The sequence below is a fragment of the Lactuca sativa genome, chromosome 7 (assembly GCF_002870075.4).
Source record: "Lactuca sativa cultivar Salinas chromosome 7, Lsat_Salinas_v11, whole genome shotgun sequence".
Classification (NCBI taxonomy): domain Eukaryota; kingdom Viridiplantae; phylum Streptophyta; class Magnoliopsida; order Asterales; family Asteraceae; genus Lactuca; species Lactuca sativa.
In genome coordinates this window covers 54,237,745-54,258,192 of record NC_056629.2, presented here as the reverse complement: position 1 = coordinate 54,258,192, position 20,448 = coordinate 54,237,745, and the positions used below count along the sequence as shown (strand labels likewise).

At 37.5% G+C, this 20,448-nt stretch overlaps 1 protein-coding gene across 1 annotated transcript; it reads right to left on the bottom strand.

Annotated features, from left to right (window-relative positions):
• Window positions 1-3,154: 3,154 nt before the first annotated feature.
• LOC111877530 (uncharacterized) lies at window positions 3,155-7,199 on the bottom strand. The gene is made up of 7 exons (XM_023874050.1): window positions 6,725-7,199; window positions 6,338-6,514; window positions 5,046-5,552; window positions 4,825-4,935; window positions 4,651-4,722; window positions 3,866-4,296; window positions 3,155-3,766 (listed from the first exon to the last, which is right to left on the bottom strand). Exons 1-7 carry the CDS (start codon window positions 7,197-7,199, stop codon window positions 3,155-3,157), a joined length of 2,385 nt encoding a protein of 794 aa, XP_023729818.1.
• Between the last annotated feature and the right edge of the window lie 13,249 nt (window positions 7,200-20,448).

Here is a 20,448-nt window from a genome sequence, read left to right as displayed (position 1 = left end):
TTGTTTTGTTTAAGCAATATATCATTGTTTTGTAAAACTCATAAGAACTTGTATAAAACTTCTATGAGGACATATAACTGTCTAATTTTGTTCATGTTTAAATACGATAATCATATTCCAATCCTAATAAGGGCAAACGGTGCATTTTTTCTAAAGTTGTCAAAATAAAAACTAAATTTGACATTTTGTAGGTACTGCCTTGTAAAATTCGTATAAATTCGTAGTAAAAATGCACGGTTAGTGAGCCCCTACATAAATTGATAGTTAGTCGTCCAAAAGCATTCAAAATGTATGAACTTTGGAATTAGATTGTATGAATTTCGTCCTCACTACTAACAAATAGTTTCCCTACCTCCTAAGAAATCTTGCCTTCTTTTATTGCCCCGAGAGACTGAGTTTGTATGTCTACTACATCTTTTCCTAGTTTTCTCATTAGGAAAATTATCGTGTCAGTGCTCATATAACTACATTTTGATTCTCTCAGTTTTCCCTTCGATGACTTGATCTTGAATTGCAAAAGTAATAGCTTATATGATTGTATTTTGATACTTTTTTGAAGACGAGAAAGAGTCAGCTGCTTGAACTTGCCTTGATTAAATGAAGGATAGTTTGACATTGACACTGAATGAACTCAAATGTTGGAGAACCGATTAGATACATAGTCAAAGCCAATATAAATATAATTTCACACCGAAGCTTTTCCTTTCAAAGAGTTAAATCCATCATATATATGTTAGTAGTTCATAGAATGGACTTTTATATCCGGTATGGATCCGATATGATATATATTACCATCGGTTGTCCCTGATATGCAGCTGATATATGCAGACCACTACAACACTTGTAAGAGGGAATACTTCATTTAATCTTTTGAATTCAAAGTGTAAATCCGAACTTAATGGGGTCAAGGTAATAGGACAATGGTTATTGTGTATAGGATCATAATAAAGAAAAATGTAATGTATGATGGAATAAAGTAAAGAATAGTTTATATGATTCAATAGTTTGTAATTGGTTGTAGTTTTGTATGTTTAACTCGTGTTTGTTGTGTTATTTTGGTATTTGGTTATAGTCGACACTTTAAACATTATTCAGGTGAGTTTCATGATTTTATACATGATATTATGTTTTTACATTGTATGAACTCGTATGATATGATTCTATGTTTGACATAGCCTCCTTGTGAGGACATAACGTTGTTCTCATTATAGCAAAGAAATTGCATAGCCTTGTTCTCGTTAGAGACAAAGTGGAAAGTAACATGGTGATCTTGTTCACTTTAGATAAAAAAAGGAAAGTTATGTGTTTATGATAAAATGTGTAGATAAGTGTGCTCACTAAGTGATTCGCTTATCCACTGAAATTTAATATTTTTTCAAGGGTTCATAAGAAAAAGAGTTTAGTTTGACTGCTACGAGTTTTCGTGTCATGAATTTTAGAATATTAAAATTTTAAAGACTTTTGCTCATTGATTTTAAGACTCTTCATTTTATTTAGCTTCCAAACAAAATTTTTAAAGATTATTTATGATTTCACCTTATATTTAACATCGAATGTTTATTTAAATATTTCCACTTTTATTAATATATTTATAAAATATAGGTGTTATAAGACAACCGATCTTAGATAATTGTGTTTTTGTCTCATGGTCATCTAAGCGACAAACCTCCATCGCTTGGTTCTCAAGGTCGAGTATCATGGGGTCGCAAATGCAATTTTAGAAACATATTGGTTATGTAGTCTCCTTCGTTAGCTCCACTCCTTGCCTCCCATAGTCACCATCGTTTATTGTGACAATGTCAATGTTTATACATGTCTTCTAACCCTACGCAATATTAACTCGTCAACACTCGATCGTCACTTCAACTATGATCAAGTAGTTGTTAGTAGAGTTCAACTCCTTCATGTTTAATCCAATGCATAGTATGCATACATCTTCACTAAAGGGCTTTCACCATCATTATTTCTTGATCTCCGGTTCAGTTTGAACGTTTGGTGCAGTCATCCCGATGAACCTACAAGTCATGTTAGTGTATTAATATTGCATATTTAGACCCACTTTTGGGTTTATTACTATTTAGCCTAATACCGCCCTTTGTATGATGTATGTATATTTCTAAATATTGGATTGATCGGTTCATGGGGAAATAGTCAAACTTGATGCTATGGGCAGGAATTGTTGACCCCACTCTATTGTGGTCTTGTAAGTGCTTTACAATACCTTACATTTGCTCGATGCAGTCTCACTTATGGATTTCAGCTTATTTTCTTTTTTATGCATGACCATCATAGGGATCACTATAGTACCCCAAGGTCTATTAAGGTGGGTGCCCCGCTAAAAGATGATCCACCTCAGGCAATAGTGATTTTCGTAAAAGTAGCATTCTTTCATGGTTATCGAAGCGAAAGATTGTCATCTCTCAGTAGTAACAAAAGTATTTGGTGAAACATATTGGTTACATAATCTCCTTTATGAGCTCCAATCCTCGAATCCTAAAGCCATTATCATTTATTGTGATGATGTCAAGGTGATATACATGTTCTCAAACTCATTGCAACATCAATGTACCATGCACATCAAGATTGACCTTCACTTCGTCCGTGATCAAGTAGCTTTTTGAGGAGCTCGAGTCCTTCATGTTCCATCTAGTGCATGCTATCCATACATCTTCACTAAAGGGTTTTTTTGAATCACTATTTCTTGATCTTCGGTTCACTTTGGGCTTTATTAGTGTTTACCTCAATACGGCCTTTTGTATGATGTATATATATTTATGATTAATGGATGGATGAGTTCATGTGAAAATATTTAAACTAACACATACAAATGATTAATCGAAGGAAAGATCGCAGCATTAATTTCGTACTCTAATCGTGTGTCTGTATGGAAGCATATATCTTTGAGGATTAAGAAAATTATGCAATACGATAGCCAACTACAGTAGGAACATTTATGTTATAGTTTACAAATTTAACAAATAACAATCACATATTCTGATCAATGATTTTCCATGTTTCCACCTAACCACATTTTTCTCAATCCATATAACTCAAGTAACTGTCATATTAAAAGTAAGGACCAACATACGAAGTCCAATATGACCATAGTACAACTCTATTTTGTCCACCATCTATAATCAAGCGCAAAGTTTTATTAGAAAGTGTCGTCTCTTTTCTTACCAAAAATACTACGACCATATGTGGCCCTCATCAAGTCTATGATGAGACGGAATTGCAGGGTCACAAAAGAAATAATCGGTAGGCATGTCAACACAACTATTGGAATAAGAATCCTTGAATTCCTTTGGCCGAATACAATGTACAATGTTGCACCAAAAGCTACTATCATGGATGTGGTTGAGATGAACAAGGTAGCCAAACCAATTATCAACTTTGTAGGCAACTTGAAGAGAAAGTCTTGTTCAGCAAAACGTGCTGTGAGAACCGACAAAAATGTTAACAATGAAGTTACGGCTGCAAATAATGATATGGCATCTGATATCGCAAATATGGTGAAGGCTGTATTGTTGGTAAAAACGGGTAGTCCTGTGTCCTGATTGTTTCCTCCTGGCACTCTAATTGCTGCTGCAAACACAACAGTGACAATTAATGCAGCTGTGATGGTGTATGACTCTGCAGTGGCCTTCATCCATTTTTCTCCCTCAACCACCAAGTCCTTATGTTCTCTTGTAAACACCATTTGAGGTGTTTCATCGAAAGAGTTCCTTTGTATGATGTTCAAAGGACATACAAATCTTTCAACTTCCTACAAGATTATATGTTAACCATGATTGATAAATAATGTGGTCTTAAAATATCATGTATGCCGAATGAATTCAAATTTTGAATCATCAAAGGTTTCTACCTTAAACCATTGTAGTTCACGTTGAATCTGTAAAGCTGCTCCGGATATAAGGTTAAGTTTGTTGGAAGGTGCCAATCTTGCAGCCAAATGCAGGAGATTATTTCGAGAAGGGTCTTTGACTGTTCTGTATATATTCTTGTGTTCCCCCATTTGATATAGCATGTTGTAAATGTTTTCAGAGCGATTTATCACAGCATATTGAATTATGTTGTGACCTTCTTCATTGGCACTCGTAAGTGCATCTGGAAAATAAGACAAAATATATTCTACAACATCGTATGAATTTTGTCTTATGGCTTCATAAAGTGGATTCATGTAATATTGATGGTAACACATGGGGTCATTCCTGAATCTTATCAAGTCACATACCGAAGCTAATAGTAGAATAGCATCAAGATGTGTTCGAACTCTCTCTTTAATATATGGCCACCCTGCAACATAGACGTAAATGAGCATCTGAAACAAAAAAAAGGACCTTTTTTCTTCTAATTTTCTTATAGAATAATGGTAATTATCGGTTCTTCTTACGTAACATCTTAAGGATTAGAGGTAAAAGCTTGAGGATCCAATAAATCCCTGCATTAGGCGATAGAAAGTTTGTTAGTATGGGGTTATGGAAGTAAAAATTTACTAAAACATAATTAACTATAATAAGTATTGTTGTGTGTTCACCAAATTAGATAAATGGCGATTGGGGAGTGCAACACAAAAAAGTTGTCTATAAAAAATATCAATTCATGACCTACCAACATAGAATAGGCTGATAAATTTTCCAACCCTGGTACCACATTTCTCAACCGTATAATCAGATGCGATAACCACAGCGCTTTCTATTTTTGAGTGTAAAATACCAGTCCCTTGAACACAGAAAATTGTTGTACATCAAGTTCAATAGAGAGACCTTGTAATATAGATTGAGAAGATAAGAAACATGCATAATCAAGATAAAATCAACAAACTTGAAAATTCTTCCAACATATTGAGTTCGCGTGGGAAATTTAGAAAAATAGCCATCAAAACAGCATCACCATGCAATGTTTTGTAACGGCCTAGCAAATCACACGCCAAACCTACACATTTTTCAAAGTTTGTTGTTTCATTTAAGTGGTTTTTTTTTTTTTTTTTTTTTTTTTTTTTTTTTTTTTTTTACTACTGGAATCTGAAACCAATAGACACTTACGGAAATCTTTAGACGAAATAGCAGTAACTAGAAGCTCATCGCCACCTGAACCAGAAAACAGAGTACCCATCTCTAGGTCATTACCGATGTGTTGCAACAGATGCTGAGCTGTCTCTGTATGCATATTAGATAGAGCTATGGCTAATGGTGTGTGACCCTCGTTGTCCTTGGCGAACAATAAATCTGGGTTTCTTCCCACCAAGATGTCAGCAGCTTGGGTGTTGCCAACAATGGCAGCAACATGAAGAAGTGTGCTTCCATCTGAATTTCTTAGATCCAACAGTTGTGTGTTCTCCGGTGTCTTTTCCAGCAGTTTCTGTAATAGGTCCGCTTTCTTGGTAGCACCCACTGCTACATGGAGTGCTGTGTTTCCATTATTCGTGATTTTGTCTATCACTGTAACTTCTCCGTTACTCAAAATGAGATCAATGACATACGCACGTACTCCTACAAGTGCTTGGTAGAATAGTTGGTGAATCCCTGCTCTTCTTTTTTCTTCTTGTTTATCTATAATTGCATAAATTGGTTATGAATTAAGGTAAACTACAAGATAGATTAAAATATGTGTTCTTCTAAATATAATCAAATATAATCAATAGGGACATTAAAGTGTTAGATAATGGAGTTATGTTGCTTCTCAAATGACAATTACATAAGAATATATAGAGAATACCAAAAGCCTAATGGCTAAATCCTAAATGGTTTGGGCCTAAACCCTAATCACTAACATCCCCCGAAGTTTGATTGGGTGGAGACGATTGATCTGGAGAAATAAATAGAAGAAGAAAACATAAAAGATAGATGAAGATAGCGGCATTGGCGGTGGAAGAGCTCTAACGATGACGGCTAACAGCAACAGCTCGTCGGAGAAGGAGAGAGAAGAAGCGACGGTTAGCAGGAGTTCCTTCGTATAAGAAGAGAGGAACGACAACAATGACGATCATGCAACTGGCGGCAGAGGAGTCTACAGAAACGCGGTGAAAAAGAAAGAGGGTTCGAGCTGCAGTGGACGGAGCAAATTCAAACGAGATCGGTGGCTACAATATTGATAGAGAAAGAGATAGTTGTAGATCAGAGACTACTCAGTCGAGAACATGCCATCGGAGAGAGGCAGCCGCAACATCAGAAGGGGCTGAATCGGAAAAGAGATCTGAAGAAGTGGCCGGCCGAGAGGAGGAGGCGGAAGGTGAGAAGGCAAAAGTAGAAGAGGCAGTAGAAAAGTCGATGAAAGGGTTTTGGTTTGGTGTCAGCCGGATGTTTTATTATTTTGGCGGAGAAGATAATCATGCAACCAGCAGAAGGGGAGTCCGGAGAAAGGTAGCGAGAAAGAGCTCGAGCTGTGGCGGACGGAGCCAATTTCAGCGAGATCGGCAAGTGCAATGATGATAGAGAAAGAAACGACAACAAATCAGAGGCTGCCAGACGGAAAAGGTGTGGTCGGAGGGAAGCAATAGCAACATCAGAAGGGGCTGAACCGAAAAAGAGATCGGAAGAAATATTTTTAGTGATTATACAGTAGAAGCTATATTGTGCAATAGAACATATTCTATTATATTAGTAGTAGTTATATGCTTTGAGGAAATATAAGCTCCAAATAATAATCATAATTAAATAGAAGTATATCTTCTAGCTGTCCCATTATCTAAATAAAACATGGATTAGCAAAGAAGAGATTGTACCTTCAAATCGTTGTGGAAGACCAACAGGACCAAAGGTAGTCTGCAATGGTGGAGGACCATATATAATCTGCAATTCATCCCAAACATCTTTTGCAGTGAAATTCACATTTGTGTGTTGCATTAATTTGTTTGTGAGACGATTCAAAACATACATGAGTGTTTCTTCCGTGAGTGAACCAAGAATCCATCCTTTAACCAGGGCATCTGATCTTGTCCACAGCCTGTGAGTGTGATGATCATCCACTTTCTCCTTTCCAGAAACATCAGTTTGAGGGCTTTTGAGTGTTCCATCGATGAAACCAAACATATCATGACTCTTTAAGAGACACACCATCTGAGTTTTCCAGATAGCGTACTTGTCCCTACCACTCAGTTTCACACTAATAAAGCTTGCTGCTGAAAGATTCGATGGGTATGGGTATTCCTCTTCTTTAATTTCTACTGTGGCATACTGATTAGAGCTTGAGCTTGCCATCTTTGTATATTCTTTTTTGGTTTCTTGAATCCTCCTTTTAGTTATCTTCTTACATATTTAAGCTACAAAGATGACGTTGACTTGTTGTGCTGGCAAAAGCCACGTTATGATTGCTTGCTACATGAAGCATGATGGAGATGACACGGAGATTGCATCCTCCCCACCAAATTCAGCCCCACTTATCAAATTACATTTAGTAGATGTTAAATAATATTATCTTAATTCAGTTTTTGTTTTCATATAATGGTTTTCAACATATGTTCAACCGTGTCCTGTTAAGTAGATGTTCTTAGCTGGAAGCTGGAGATTGTTAATACTAGTTATGGACACAAACATGTGAACCTGATGGGTACCCATATGCTAAAATAATATTATCTTCTTCTTTTTTTTTTTTTCTTTCTGTAAATCCACCTTCTATCTGTAATTGTTTGAGATTTGATGCCCCTTTCATTGATATGAGCTAGAATATATACAAGATTACAGGGGGGATAATTGAGGAAAGTCTAATCACCTAAAGAGCTAATTTAGGAACATATACTGTACAGTAAATACAAAATATACAACATAATTATGCTGAAATTATGGCTGAAATAGTTCTCGCTAATACTCCCCCGCATTCGAATCGGTAGGTGGTCGAATAGAGAGACTGGAGCGGAAACGGGTGAAGAGCGACGTGGCAATCCGTTTGTGAAAATATCTGCATATTGGTAATCTGCTGGGATGTGAAGGACACATACGGAACCCATACGTACTTTTTCTCGAACGAAGTGGATATCGATTTCAACATGTTTTGTGCGTTGATGTTGAACTGGGTTTTGTGTAAGGTAGACCGCTGAAATGTTATCACAGTATATGATTGTGGCCTGGCGCAACGGGAGATGGAGTTCAAGAAGCAGGTTGCGAAGCCATGTTGTTTCAGCGGCTGTATTTGCGACGCCTTTGTATTCAGCTTCGACACTTGATCGGGAGATAGTAGGTTGACGTTTGGATGACCATGAGACAAGGTTGTCGCCAAGGAATACGCAGTAGCCGGACGTGGACCAACGTGAGTCCGGACAACCCCCCCAGTCAGCGTCAGAGTAAGCGGTAAGTTTAGTAGACTTGGAGGGATTGATGTGGAGGCCATGATTGGTAGTGCCTTTTAGATATCTCAGAATGTGTTTTAAGAAATTGTAGTGCGGTTCTCTTGGTGCATGCATAAAGAGACAGACTTGGTGAACGGCGTATGCAATGTCGAGGTGGGTAAAAGTTAAATATTGGAGAGCTCCGGCGAGGCTACGGTATAGAGATACATCTTGCATTGGGTCGCCGATGGTGGCACTAAGTTTTGAGTTGGTGTCGGCGGGTGTAGCGCAGGGTTTGCAGTTTTGCATGTTGGCCCTGTGAAGAATGTCATTAACATATTGTTCCTGTGAAAGAAATAATCCTCCATTTTTGTGTTGAACTTGAATGCCGAGGAAATGGTGGAGAGGGCCAAGATCGGACATTGCGAACTCTTTGGATAAAAGATCAATGAAGTACCGAAGAGTAGTGGTGTCAGATGCAGTCAAGATGATGTCATCGACATAAAGAAGGAGATACGCCATTGTTGAACCGTGTTGGAAAACAAATAGAGAAGTGTCACTGTTAGTGCTTTTGAAACCACATGTTTGAATGTATGTGGCAAACCGATGATACCATGCCCGTGGGGCTTGCTTGAGCCCATACAGTGATTTTTGTAATCGACATACATGGGTTGGGTTTTGCTTGTCTACAAATTCGGGAGGCTGAAACATATACACAATTTCTTTGAGGTCCCCATGTAAGAAAGCGTTCTTTACATCAAGTTGATGAATAGGCCATGATCGTGATACAGCAAGACTAAGAACGGTCCGAATAGTGGTAGGTTTCACGACAGGACTGAATGTTTCGTGGCAATCTATTCCGATTTGTTGAGATTTTCCATTGATGACCAAGCGTGCTTTGTATCTCTTAAGATTCCCATTAGCGTGAAATTTATGACGGTAAATCCACATGCACCGTATAACATTAGCATTGTTGGGTCTTGGTACTAATTCCCATGTGTTGTTATCTATTAAAGCCTGGTATTCATTAGTCATAGCGGAGTGCCAATTTGGATCAGATAAGGCATATTTGTAGGATTTTGGAAGTGGGGATATGACTTTATGGATTGTGGTGGTATGAAGGTTGAATGGTTGGGTTGGTTTTGTGATACCAGATCGAGAGCGGGTTGTCATTGGGTGTTGAAAAATTGGTTGTGGGTGGGTGGATTGTTGTCGTGGGTTTCGGCGAGTGTAGGTCAACGGGTAATGATTGGGAGTGGTTGAGGAGGTTTCAATCGGAGTAGGCTGGTGTGGAGAGGTGGTATGAGTGTTTGAGGTGTTTGGTGGTGGTGAGGTTGGCGGTGTTGGGTCGGCTGGGATAGTAGGTTGGTTATTTGTGATGTGTGGTTGGTAAAGAAGTGGGGATGGGTCAGTGTCAAGGAAAGGGTAGTTATGTGGCTGTGTAGGTGTGGTATTGGCGTAGGGAAAGGTATTTTCATCAAATGTGACATGACGGGAGAGGATAATTTTACCCATAGAGATGTCAAGGCAGCGATAGCCTCGGTATTGGGCTGGGTAACCAAGGAAAACACAAGGAATAGATCGTGGGGAGAGTTTGTGTTGGCGTGTGGCGTTAAGATTAGGGTAACAAGCGCAACCAAAAATTCGTAGGTGGTCACATGTGGGATTTTTGAGATAGAGAACGGAGGTTGGGGTACGGTTGTGAAGTATTTTGGTGGGTAGGATATTGTGAAGATAGGTGGCAGTGTGGAGGGCATCGACCCAAAAGGAAGGTGGTAGAGAGGCGTGGGTTAAAAGAGATAACATGAGTTCGTTGAGACGACGAATCATGCGTTCGGCTGTTCCGTTTTGTTGGGAGGTGTGGGGGCAAGAAAAACGAATATGAAGACCGACAGTAGATGCAAAATGATGAAGCTGGTGATTGTCAAATTCTCCCCCTTTGTCACATTGTAGAGTTTTGAATGTAGTGTTGAATTGAGTTTGTATGTGTTTGTGAAAGTGTGTTATCTTTTCATGGGTTTCAGATTTGTATTTGAGTGGAAACACCCATATAAAATGGGTGAAATCATCAATTAGAATGAGATAATACTTAAAACCACTGTTGCTTCGGAGTGGTGATGTCCACAAGTCGGCATGGACAAGGTCAAAGGGTTTTATTGTGGTGGATGTGGAGGTAGGAAAAGGTAAGCGTTTGTGCTTAGTAATTTGACAAGATTGACAAACAAAAGAACGATCAATTTTATTGCAAGAGATATGTTTATTTGAACTAAGAAAATCCATTACAGAATGTCCTGGATGACCTAGTCTAGAATGCCAAAAGGATGAACTAGATGAAATAAAAAAAGAGAAAGCTAGAGCTGTTTCTGGCTTTGTGAAGGGGTAGAGGTCACCATCGCTATTGTGCCTCTTTAGGAGCATCCCAGTGTTGAAGTCCTTTATAGAAAAACCATAGGAGTCAAATTCAACAGATAAGTTATTAGTTCGACAAAATTGACGTACAGATATTAAATTTTTGATGACGTTGGGTGTGTGAAGAATGTTTTTGAGATGAAATGGTTTATGTGGGTTTGGTAAAAGGGAGTGACCTGATCCAATGACTGGCACTTGATTACCATTTCCAACAAGTACCGATTTTATAGATGACATACTTGGAATTGAGATTTTACCTGCATCCCCAGTAAGATGAGTTGTTGCTCCTGAATCCATGTACCACTGTTCATCGTTTGGGTCCAAAGTCATTGCCGAGAAAGCTGCTCCAAGTTCTGATGGTGTTGGGTTTTGAGCATTCTAACACTTCCTAAGTGTACATGCAACCCTAAATACCTTGGATCTATGTTTTCTCTATTATACATGCAAATAAGAACATCCAAGGTATTATCCTAATCTAGCATACAAAACAATAACTATAGCAAGATAGAATACATACCTCTTTGATGTAGAAAGTCTTCATGAAGCTTGAGTGCCTAGTGCCCCAAGTGTGACACCTCAAATGGTTCACACAACACCAAATACACATGGAATGACTTGAGAGAAACCCACACTTCATGAAATCGGCTAGCCCTTCTAGTACACCCACTAGTGCCGATTTTGGTGAATAATATGATGCTTATATAGTGTTACAATTAGGGTAAACTCTTAATTGTCATGGCTTTCCATTTCCTTGGATCCATGGGTACAAATACACCATGGAGCATCCATGGAGCATCATATGGGTTTTGGCCCAACTAGATAATCCATGGAGCATTAGCCCACTATACAAGTATGGATGATTTACACAATCAACCCATATATTTAATTAGTCTTCTTTTGATCACTTAATTAATCCTAGATTAATTCTTGATCAATACTAATTAAATAATCTTATTATTCTTATTATTAATATACTAGAACTTATAATATATTAATAACCATAAGTGTCTTATTTCTCTCATTATAGTCTATCCAAGTGCATGATGCCATGCAACCCAAATGGACCATGCCGGGTCGGGTCAAGTCTTACCAAATATAGTTATGGACTTAGACATTAATCCAACAGTCTCCCACTTGGATAAGTCTAAAACTATTATTGCGAATGACTTCAAGAACCGACCGGCAATCGTAGCTCTCAAAAAGCTTCTGTCGAACTCTGACCTTGTAGATGAACTCTGACCTTTGTCAGTGACTTGTCCATTAGATAAGGGATCATATATTCCTCCATTCTAGATATCATATGGACTGAGACATGGATTATAATCATTCTCTCTGTCCATTTGTTGTTTCCCGATTTCCGATTTATGACGACTGACTAATTGAACAAATCAAATCAGTCCTGGCCCGGCCGAGCACTTCCATTTGTCATCATCAAATCATCGAGGGGCCCACAGATATCGCTTTTATCCCGAAGGTAAAAGGAATGGATAAACTTCGACTCATATGGCTTGTTCTACTACTTGTTGAATCATACACAAAAGCACGTTTTATAGCACCGAGTTACCAAATGCGGTTTCGTGCAATCAATGTACTATCAACTCATAGTAACAACTCATATCTCTAGGTTTAAAGAACATAAGATATTATCGTCTCATGATCACTCGTGATAAAATCCATGAAGTGATTCCAATGAGCGCGGGTTGAATCCAATACTCAGAACTTATGAGCACTCATGATTGTTGTAGCCTTGTCCAACACCTTAGACCTCTACAACCCATCATGACAGTCTTAATTCATATCTACTTCCAACATATGACCGACTGTGGATGGTTTGAATAACTTAGTCATTCCGGAAGAACAACCTAGTTTATTCGGGAAGTCAAAACATGCAAAGTGAAACACAATAATAATTGAATCCAATATGGTCTCAGAACTTATGAATATAAATAAAACACCTTTTATTTATCACCATATGATTACACATTATTCATTGTATACTGTTTCAGCTATCAACTTTATTCTTGAATTTAAAACAATAGTTGTCCCATGCTCCAAGCATGTACACTATGTTTTCTTAAACACTAGTCATGCCACACACCAAGTATGCATACTATGTTTGTCTATGATCCTTACTTTGTGAACTAGATCAATTGAACATAACTTCAATGATTCTCTTTTCACACTCCCAAATCCTTACTGCAAATGCAAGAATTCCAAATTCATGCCATTTACTGGAATCTGTCAGATTCTAAACTTATATGCATTGATCCTCTTGTAATGATTATGCACAAAGTCATAAAGACTTGACAACAAACATTACAGATCATTCCAAAGGAGATCAACTCCTTGGAACCATCCTTCTTGCATTAAGTTTCCTTAATCTTACACAGAGTGAAAATTCTAACTTTGAAACATTTCCAGATTCCATTTTGACTATCACTTCTGAACAAGAGTTGCCTCCTTACAGACTATGTCAATATGGTCCTTCCAGAATTATCACTATACTTCCAATTGTCCTTGAGCAACCAATCTTTGGTAAACCTTAGATTGTCCTCGACAATTGTTTAATCCTTTTAGTCATATCCACTTCTAAACCTTTTCCCTTCTTAATGCCCCAGGCATCTGGAAAATTTTAGAATGGATGAATATAGCACATGTAATCGATCCTATATCCGAAGCATATGGGAAACGATTCATGATGTCTCACATAAAGACTAAACCAGTCTTTTGCTATAACATTTCCATTTCAATTTGCCAAGTTCTCATAATTCAGATTATGAAAAGGGATGCCGTAATCATAATCGAATTTTAGAACGCAAATAATGGACCCGTATACAGAATTTCCTTATGTTGAGCCATTCCAACATGAAATTCATATATATCCTTGACTAAATGATTAAAACCTCATGAACTAAGCTTATAGATTTGAGATGAAGTATAATTTCCTCTCCCTTAATTATAGCAAAACAACTCTTTCCCAATTGAAACTTTTGTTTTCTATAATTAACATTGCTAGCTTGCAATACTTAACATAATTATCATGCTCCCACTAACATGATGATTATTAGCATAACACTTATGCTCCCACTAGCTTTGACATGTACTCAGAAATCAGCTGGACTTCTAGAAATCAATACTTCATTGACTTTCTTACCAAAGTTCAGATTTCTGATGCTAGATTGTTTTGATAAATTTGTATCAAAATCATACACCTTCCCTTAGATAGCACACTTGTGAGTCTAAACAATTATGAAGAGGTATGCCGTAATCATAATGGTTAGACCTTTTTGCCACTTCTCACAAGTCCAGGTTAGTGTGCCGGTTAACCACACGCGCTCCACTAACGACTTTGAGAATGCAAATATCACAATTGCTATCTAGATAAAATCTACTTAGTGAAAGTGTTTCCTCACCATCATTTTCATGAATCGGAGAGAAACCTTATGACACTTAGATTTATATGGTGTATGTGTTCTTATCCATGTGAATTGTCAAAATCATAGTCACAAGACAAGGATAATGACAAACCCAAACCATATGGATTGAACTCAATCTTAACTTCTTGCCACCTGGCAGCTCAAGGGCCTGCCATTGCTTCCAAGTTGTTATGCAACACATTGAGAACTCTAAGAACTCATATGCAAAGTCAACTTCAACTGGAATGGGCACAGTATATGTCAACACAATAGATTATAAACCTCAAATTGTGTGCTAGAGAAGAACTTTAGGTTTTATTCTTGATTAGTTCTTGAGACTTTCAAGACCTTTAAGACTCCCACTGTCCTCTTGACATATAAGACTCCCTTGTCAAATATCAAGAGATAGTGCGGATTCTAATCAAGAAAAACACTTTACCCAATTGGCCTAAGTTGGTCTTTGTTTTATCCAAAACATCACAACTTACCAATTTCAAATGTACAAGAGTAGAAAACTTTTACTCTTACATTTGACAAGTGTTTTAAACCTTCTTTAAGACATGTCACTCAAATGACAATCTTGGAGTATGACTCTAAGACTTGTATTGGAACGAAGTATGACTCATCTTCTTGATTTAACCATTTCAACAATTCAAGATCTCTCTTCTTAGTCATAAGAATGCACTAAGACTTCCTTAGAGAACTAATTGTGCTATGGTTTCTTAATCATTAAGATGATCACAAAAATGATACTAAAGTACTCTCCCATCTTTTCAGATTTGAGAAACTTTTATCCTTCTGCCTAATTTGATTCTTCTTATTCGCTCTGCCATACATTGGAACCTTTTCCAATGTCTCAGAGTTACACTTAAGCTTGTAAGTATAATCATATTTACTGAGCTTTAGTAAACTATGGCGAATAGTCTTATCAAACTTTTGTGGTGGACTTAATCAGTGCACAAGAATGTGTACTGATCCCTTAGTCCTTTACTTGACTCACACATCCATGTGGCCGAGTAATTAGTCTTAATTTTCCAAAACTTGAAAGTTCTCATTCATCATGCTATACAACTTGCATGATTCCAAGTTCCGGTCCACTTGAAACTTGGGTGATGAGAATCTTTCCTTATTTGGTAAATTTAGACATTACCACAAATGAAGTAATCAATTTCATATTTCCACTCTTGCTATTAATGGAATCATATAAGCAACAATTTTTTTTCCTCAAATGCCATTGTAAGGATATTTTAAAATAAATAAAATCAAAAATTTCCTTTTATTTTAAAACTTTGCGGAAAAACTATCCTTACAATCCATATGAAAACTTGTTGTCATCTATTCCTAAGCAATATCTCATAACTCCTAAGAAGTAGCTCAAGAATCTGATTTTTCAAACTATGCGATAGAAATCCATCTACGCGATCAGATTCAGCATATTCTTTCTTTAAGTTTCTTCACTTTTTCTTTGATTCTTAAAACATCACCATGTGACCCAGTCACATCATGTATCAAGAATCTCAGAATAGAAACTTAACAGAGTTAGATAGTGGAATTTACCTGAAGTAGAGTCAAACTTATTGACTTTAACATCCTTAGGTAAATTTTGGCAGCTTCGTAACCAATGCCCCTTTCTTTGGCAATATAAACATATGGACCCTTTGATAAAGACACACAGGACTATCACAGACTTAGCTTTTTCTCTTTACCATTTGGTCAACCGAGTTGACTATGGCCGATCCCTTTCCATTGGGAAGAGAATGTTTTTCTGGATTTCCTGTGTCACTATTGTCAATGTCCATCAAGTTTTAGGAAGTTGATCTTAACAAATAGATAAGATCATTAAGGGTCTTGTCATAGTCTTTTTCATAGGTGTTCCAAAAGAACTCACTATGTGACTTAGAAAGTAGTTGAACCACCAACTTTCTCAAGACTTTGACACCTAACTCTCCCGGCTTGTCAATATGTGACTACATCTCCAAGATGTGACCACACCTAGACCTTGCCTTGCCTAATAGGGCCTGAGTGACCTTAAACTTTTCAAGAACTTGTGGGTTAGGGAGAATAATTTGAAGAGGTGAAGAAGTATGATATCCATGGGACATCATCTTCATTAGGAAACCTTGTTTCAAGAGATTTGGGAAGATCATAAGTGTCTAAACCAGACATCTTTTGGGAGATATTCAAGATAGTTGATTTAAAGTCCTTAATATGACACCCAATATGAAATATTAAGGCTAGGACCCAACAAACTATTTTATAACTTAGAAGAGGTATGCCGTAATCCAAGCGATAAAATATTTGAAGGTAGGTGAATGACGATTCACCAATTTCCACCAAGATAAACGAAATGTATTATTAGGTTTTAATTGGTTTTGAAACTCCTAGATCTTTGAGATTCATTGAACTGTTCAATGGCATGTTTCAATCTCGAGTGTGCCCTTCAGGTTTTGTGACTGGGATGCCGAGGATCACAAAACAAGGTGTGAAGTAACCATGCAAATCACTTGGTACCCTTAATAAATTACCCCTCAATCGATGTGCCGGTTAACCACACACGCTCCATCGATACTATGATAAATATTAAGTCACCCTTTACCTACCTTGTTAAGTCCAAGTTAGTGTGCCGGTTAACCACACACGCTCCACTAACGACTTAGACAAAGTGTAAAGTGTAATTTCATGGGTTAGCACCTTATTCACATTTTTCCTAAGTAACTAAGATTGGGTATTATTAAGAGTTTAGTTACTTAGTATTTTTCATTAATACTTTTAATGAAGGGAGAATTCTAGTCCTGTCAAACCCGTTCGGCTAACGACCCTCCACCAGTCAAGCAAGCGGTGGGTGAGAGTGGACACCCATTAAGTTGCCATTTTATAGGCAACAACCTTATACCCACCTTATAGACCGGCTTCGTGAATGAGGCGTACTAGCGGTAAGACTGACTTTACTCTTATACATATATATATTATTAACTTATAATATTATAAAGTATAAGGGTTGAATTTTAACTTTTAAAATTCTAAGGGCTAACTTGGAATTAAAGTATTCATACTTGAAAATTTTTCAAATTCCAAAACTTGAGGGCAAGTTTTGAAACTATTCAAAACTAATTAATTCCATAACCTATGTGTTTAAAGTAGTTTTAATCCAAAAACTCTTCAAGTTCCATAACTTGAGGACAAGTTATGGAAGACTTTAAACTAATAAAAGAACTAACTTTTTCCTTTATTTTATAACTTATGGATTTAATTATGGTTACATATTTTTCTTTAATGAAGTGACTCTTGAACTTCCATAACTTGAGGACAAGTTATGGAGTCATAAAAAATTATTCAATGACACAAGACTCTTCATTTTGTAACCATTGCCAACTCTTATGAATTTTATGAGTCTTTAATGTGACTCTTCATGTAACTTGAGGACAAGTTACACAAACACATTTTATACTCAACTCTTAGATTAAAATGGATTGAAAACAACTATTTCACTCAACATTTCTATTAATCTAAGCAACTCATAAGAACAAGATAATTCAAATCAAACTTTTTCATGTAATTAGTCTAAACCTTAAACTAATACAAAACATGAATCTATTGACAATTATCTTTGAAAATGGATTAGCATGAACATTACCACATCAAAAACAAGTTTATAAGTTCAAAACAACTTAGGGTAATGTTCCTAGTCCATTTCTAGCCAAAAAAACTCGAAAATATGCTGTCTGGGGGTCCAACTCGTCGAGTGCATGAACAAACTCGGCGAGTTGGATCGAATTCATCACTTTTTAGGCATGGACTCGTCGAGTCTCCTGATGGACTCGCCGAGTCTGATGGCCAGACAGCACCAGATTCGTTTTTTCAGCTTTTATTGCAGGTATAACAAGAAAACAAGCCTAGGCTCTGATACCACTGTTGGGTTTTGAGCATTCTAACACTTCCTAAGTGTACATGCAACCCTAAATACCTTGGATCTATGTTTTCTCTATTATACATGCAAATAAGAACATCCAAGGTATTATCCTAATCTAGCATACAAAACAATAACTATAGCAAGATAGAATACATACCTCTTTGATGTAGAAAGTCTTCATGAAGCTTGAGTGCCTAGTGCCCCAAGTGTGACACCTCAAATGGTTCACACAACACCAAATACACATGGAATGACTTGAGAGAAACCCACACTTCATGAAATCGGCTAGCCCTTCTAGTACACCCACTAGTGCCGATTTTGGTGAATAATATGATGCTTATATAGTGTTACAATTAGGGTAAACTCTTAATTGTCATGGCTTTCCATTTCCTTGGATCCATGGGTACAAATACACCATGGAGCATCCATGGAGCATCATATGGGTTTTGGCCCAACTAGATAATCCATGGAGCATTAGCCCACTATACAAGTATGGATGATTTACACAATCAACCCATATATTTAATTAGTCTTCTTTTGATCACTTAATTAATCCTAGATTAATTCTTGATCAATACTAATTAAATAATATTATTATTCTTATTATTAATATACTAGAACTTATAATATATTAATAACCATAAGTGTCTTATTTCTCTCATTATAGTCTATCCAAGTGCATGATGCCATGCAACCCAAATGGACCATGCCGGGTCGGGTCAAGTCTTACCAAATATAGTTATGGACTTAGACATTAATCCAACAGATGGTTCCAGTGGATTTACTTCTGTAATATGGGCTTGTGGTGGTCGACCTTGTCGTTGCTGTGTGGGAGGTGCAGGCCAAGGTGAGGCCCAACCAGGCTGAGTAGGATATGGGCATGGTGGCGGTGAAGCCCACCAAGGAGCGGCCCAATAAGGAGGCGGATAAGTGGACCATGAGGGGCTATTCTGGCCAGGAGGAAGATTGCGCCGATTGTTCTGGTGCACAGATTGTTGGCGACTAGGAGGCGCTGGATTTTCCCTGTTTTGAGAGCGAGATGGTGGGAACCGGCGATTGGAGTTACGTTGCTGGGAAGGACGAGTTTTGTTGGTGAAATCCCCACGTCTTGGTGGTGGGTTAGGTCCTGATTCATGATCAACAGTAGCAGCGACTTCCACAGGTGAGTGAGTATCTTGGGCTCGTTGTCTTTGATTCTCGAGTTGTAACATCGAACAGGCAGTATCCCATGTGGGATAGGTCTGATTGATGTAGGCGGCCACTGCGTCAAACTCAGAGGGCAATCCACGGACTAGTTGCAGGATGAGGTGTTTCTCGTTGACAGGGCACTCTACATCGTTCAGTTGCCCGGAGAGATCCTTCAGTCGTTGACAATACGCTTCAAGGGATGTCATGGCTCGAAGGGTCAAGTTATTGAACTCATGTTCTAGGGCTGCTGCTCGAGAACCTATGTTATTTAGGAAGATGTTCTGAAGTTTGGACCAGGCTTCGTATGCAGTAGAGGCTGGATCAAGGACCTGACCAAGAAGATCATCGGATATGGTCCCATAGATCCATTGAAGGACAATAGCATCAATTTCTGACCAAGTGTCATATGTTGGATCTGTTTTTGCAGGGGATGCTGTTCCGTCAATATGAGATAAAACTTTGTAGCCTTTTGCGTGTAGTTTGAACAAACGAACCCAGGAGGAATACGTGACTTTGGTGCCATCAAGTACTCTTACTTTGGTCTGTATGTTGGTAACAGTGTAAACGGGATGGATTGCCTTTGTAGGGTTTGTCTGATTTTCACCAGACATGATAAGACAGGGGGCTCCTGGAAAAAAATTAGAAAGGAAGAAGGCTGCACAGCCGTGGCTGTGAAAGAAATCAGTTTTGGTATTGAGCCCTTAGCTCTGATACCATGTAAATGTTTGAGATTTGATGCCCCTTTCATTGATATGAGCTAGAATATATACAAGATTACAGGGGGATAATTGAGGAAAGTCTAATCACCTAAATAGCTAATTTAGGAACATATACTGTACAGTAAATACAAAATATACAACATAATTATGCTGAAATTATGGTTGAAATAGTTCTCGCTAATACTATCTTCTTACATATATTTTTTTTGGTAAAGGAGGGCGTCACCTCCATTAAATATTCAAGCTACAATGATGGAGTTGACTTGTACAAAAGCGATATCTGCTAATTCATGAGGCAACATCCAAGATGCATCCCACCACCTAATCCCCACTTATAATATTACATTTGGAGGATGTTAAATGACAAATCATATATATTTTTTTACTTGTAATCCATATGATCAATATCAATCAATTTAGGTAAAGATAACAAGAAAAATAATGACAAAGAGTAAGTCGTCTTACTCTTTTATAATACTTATGCTAGTTAATTTGATCACTGCAACAAATTAAATCAACGTACCAATTCTTCTGGGAATGTTC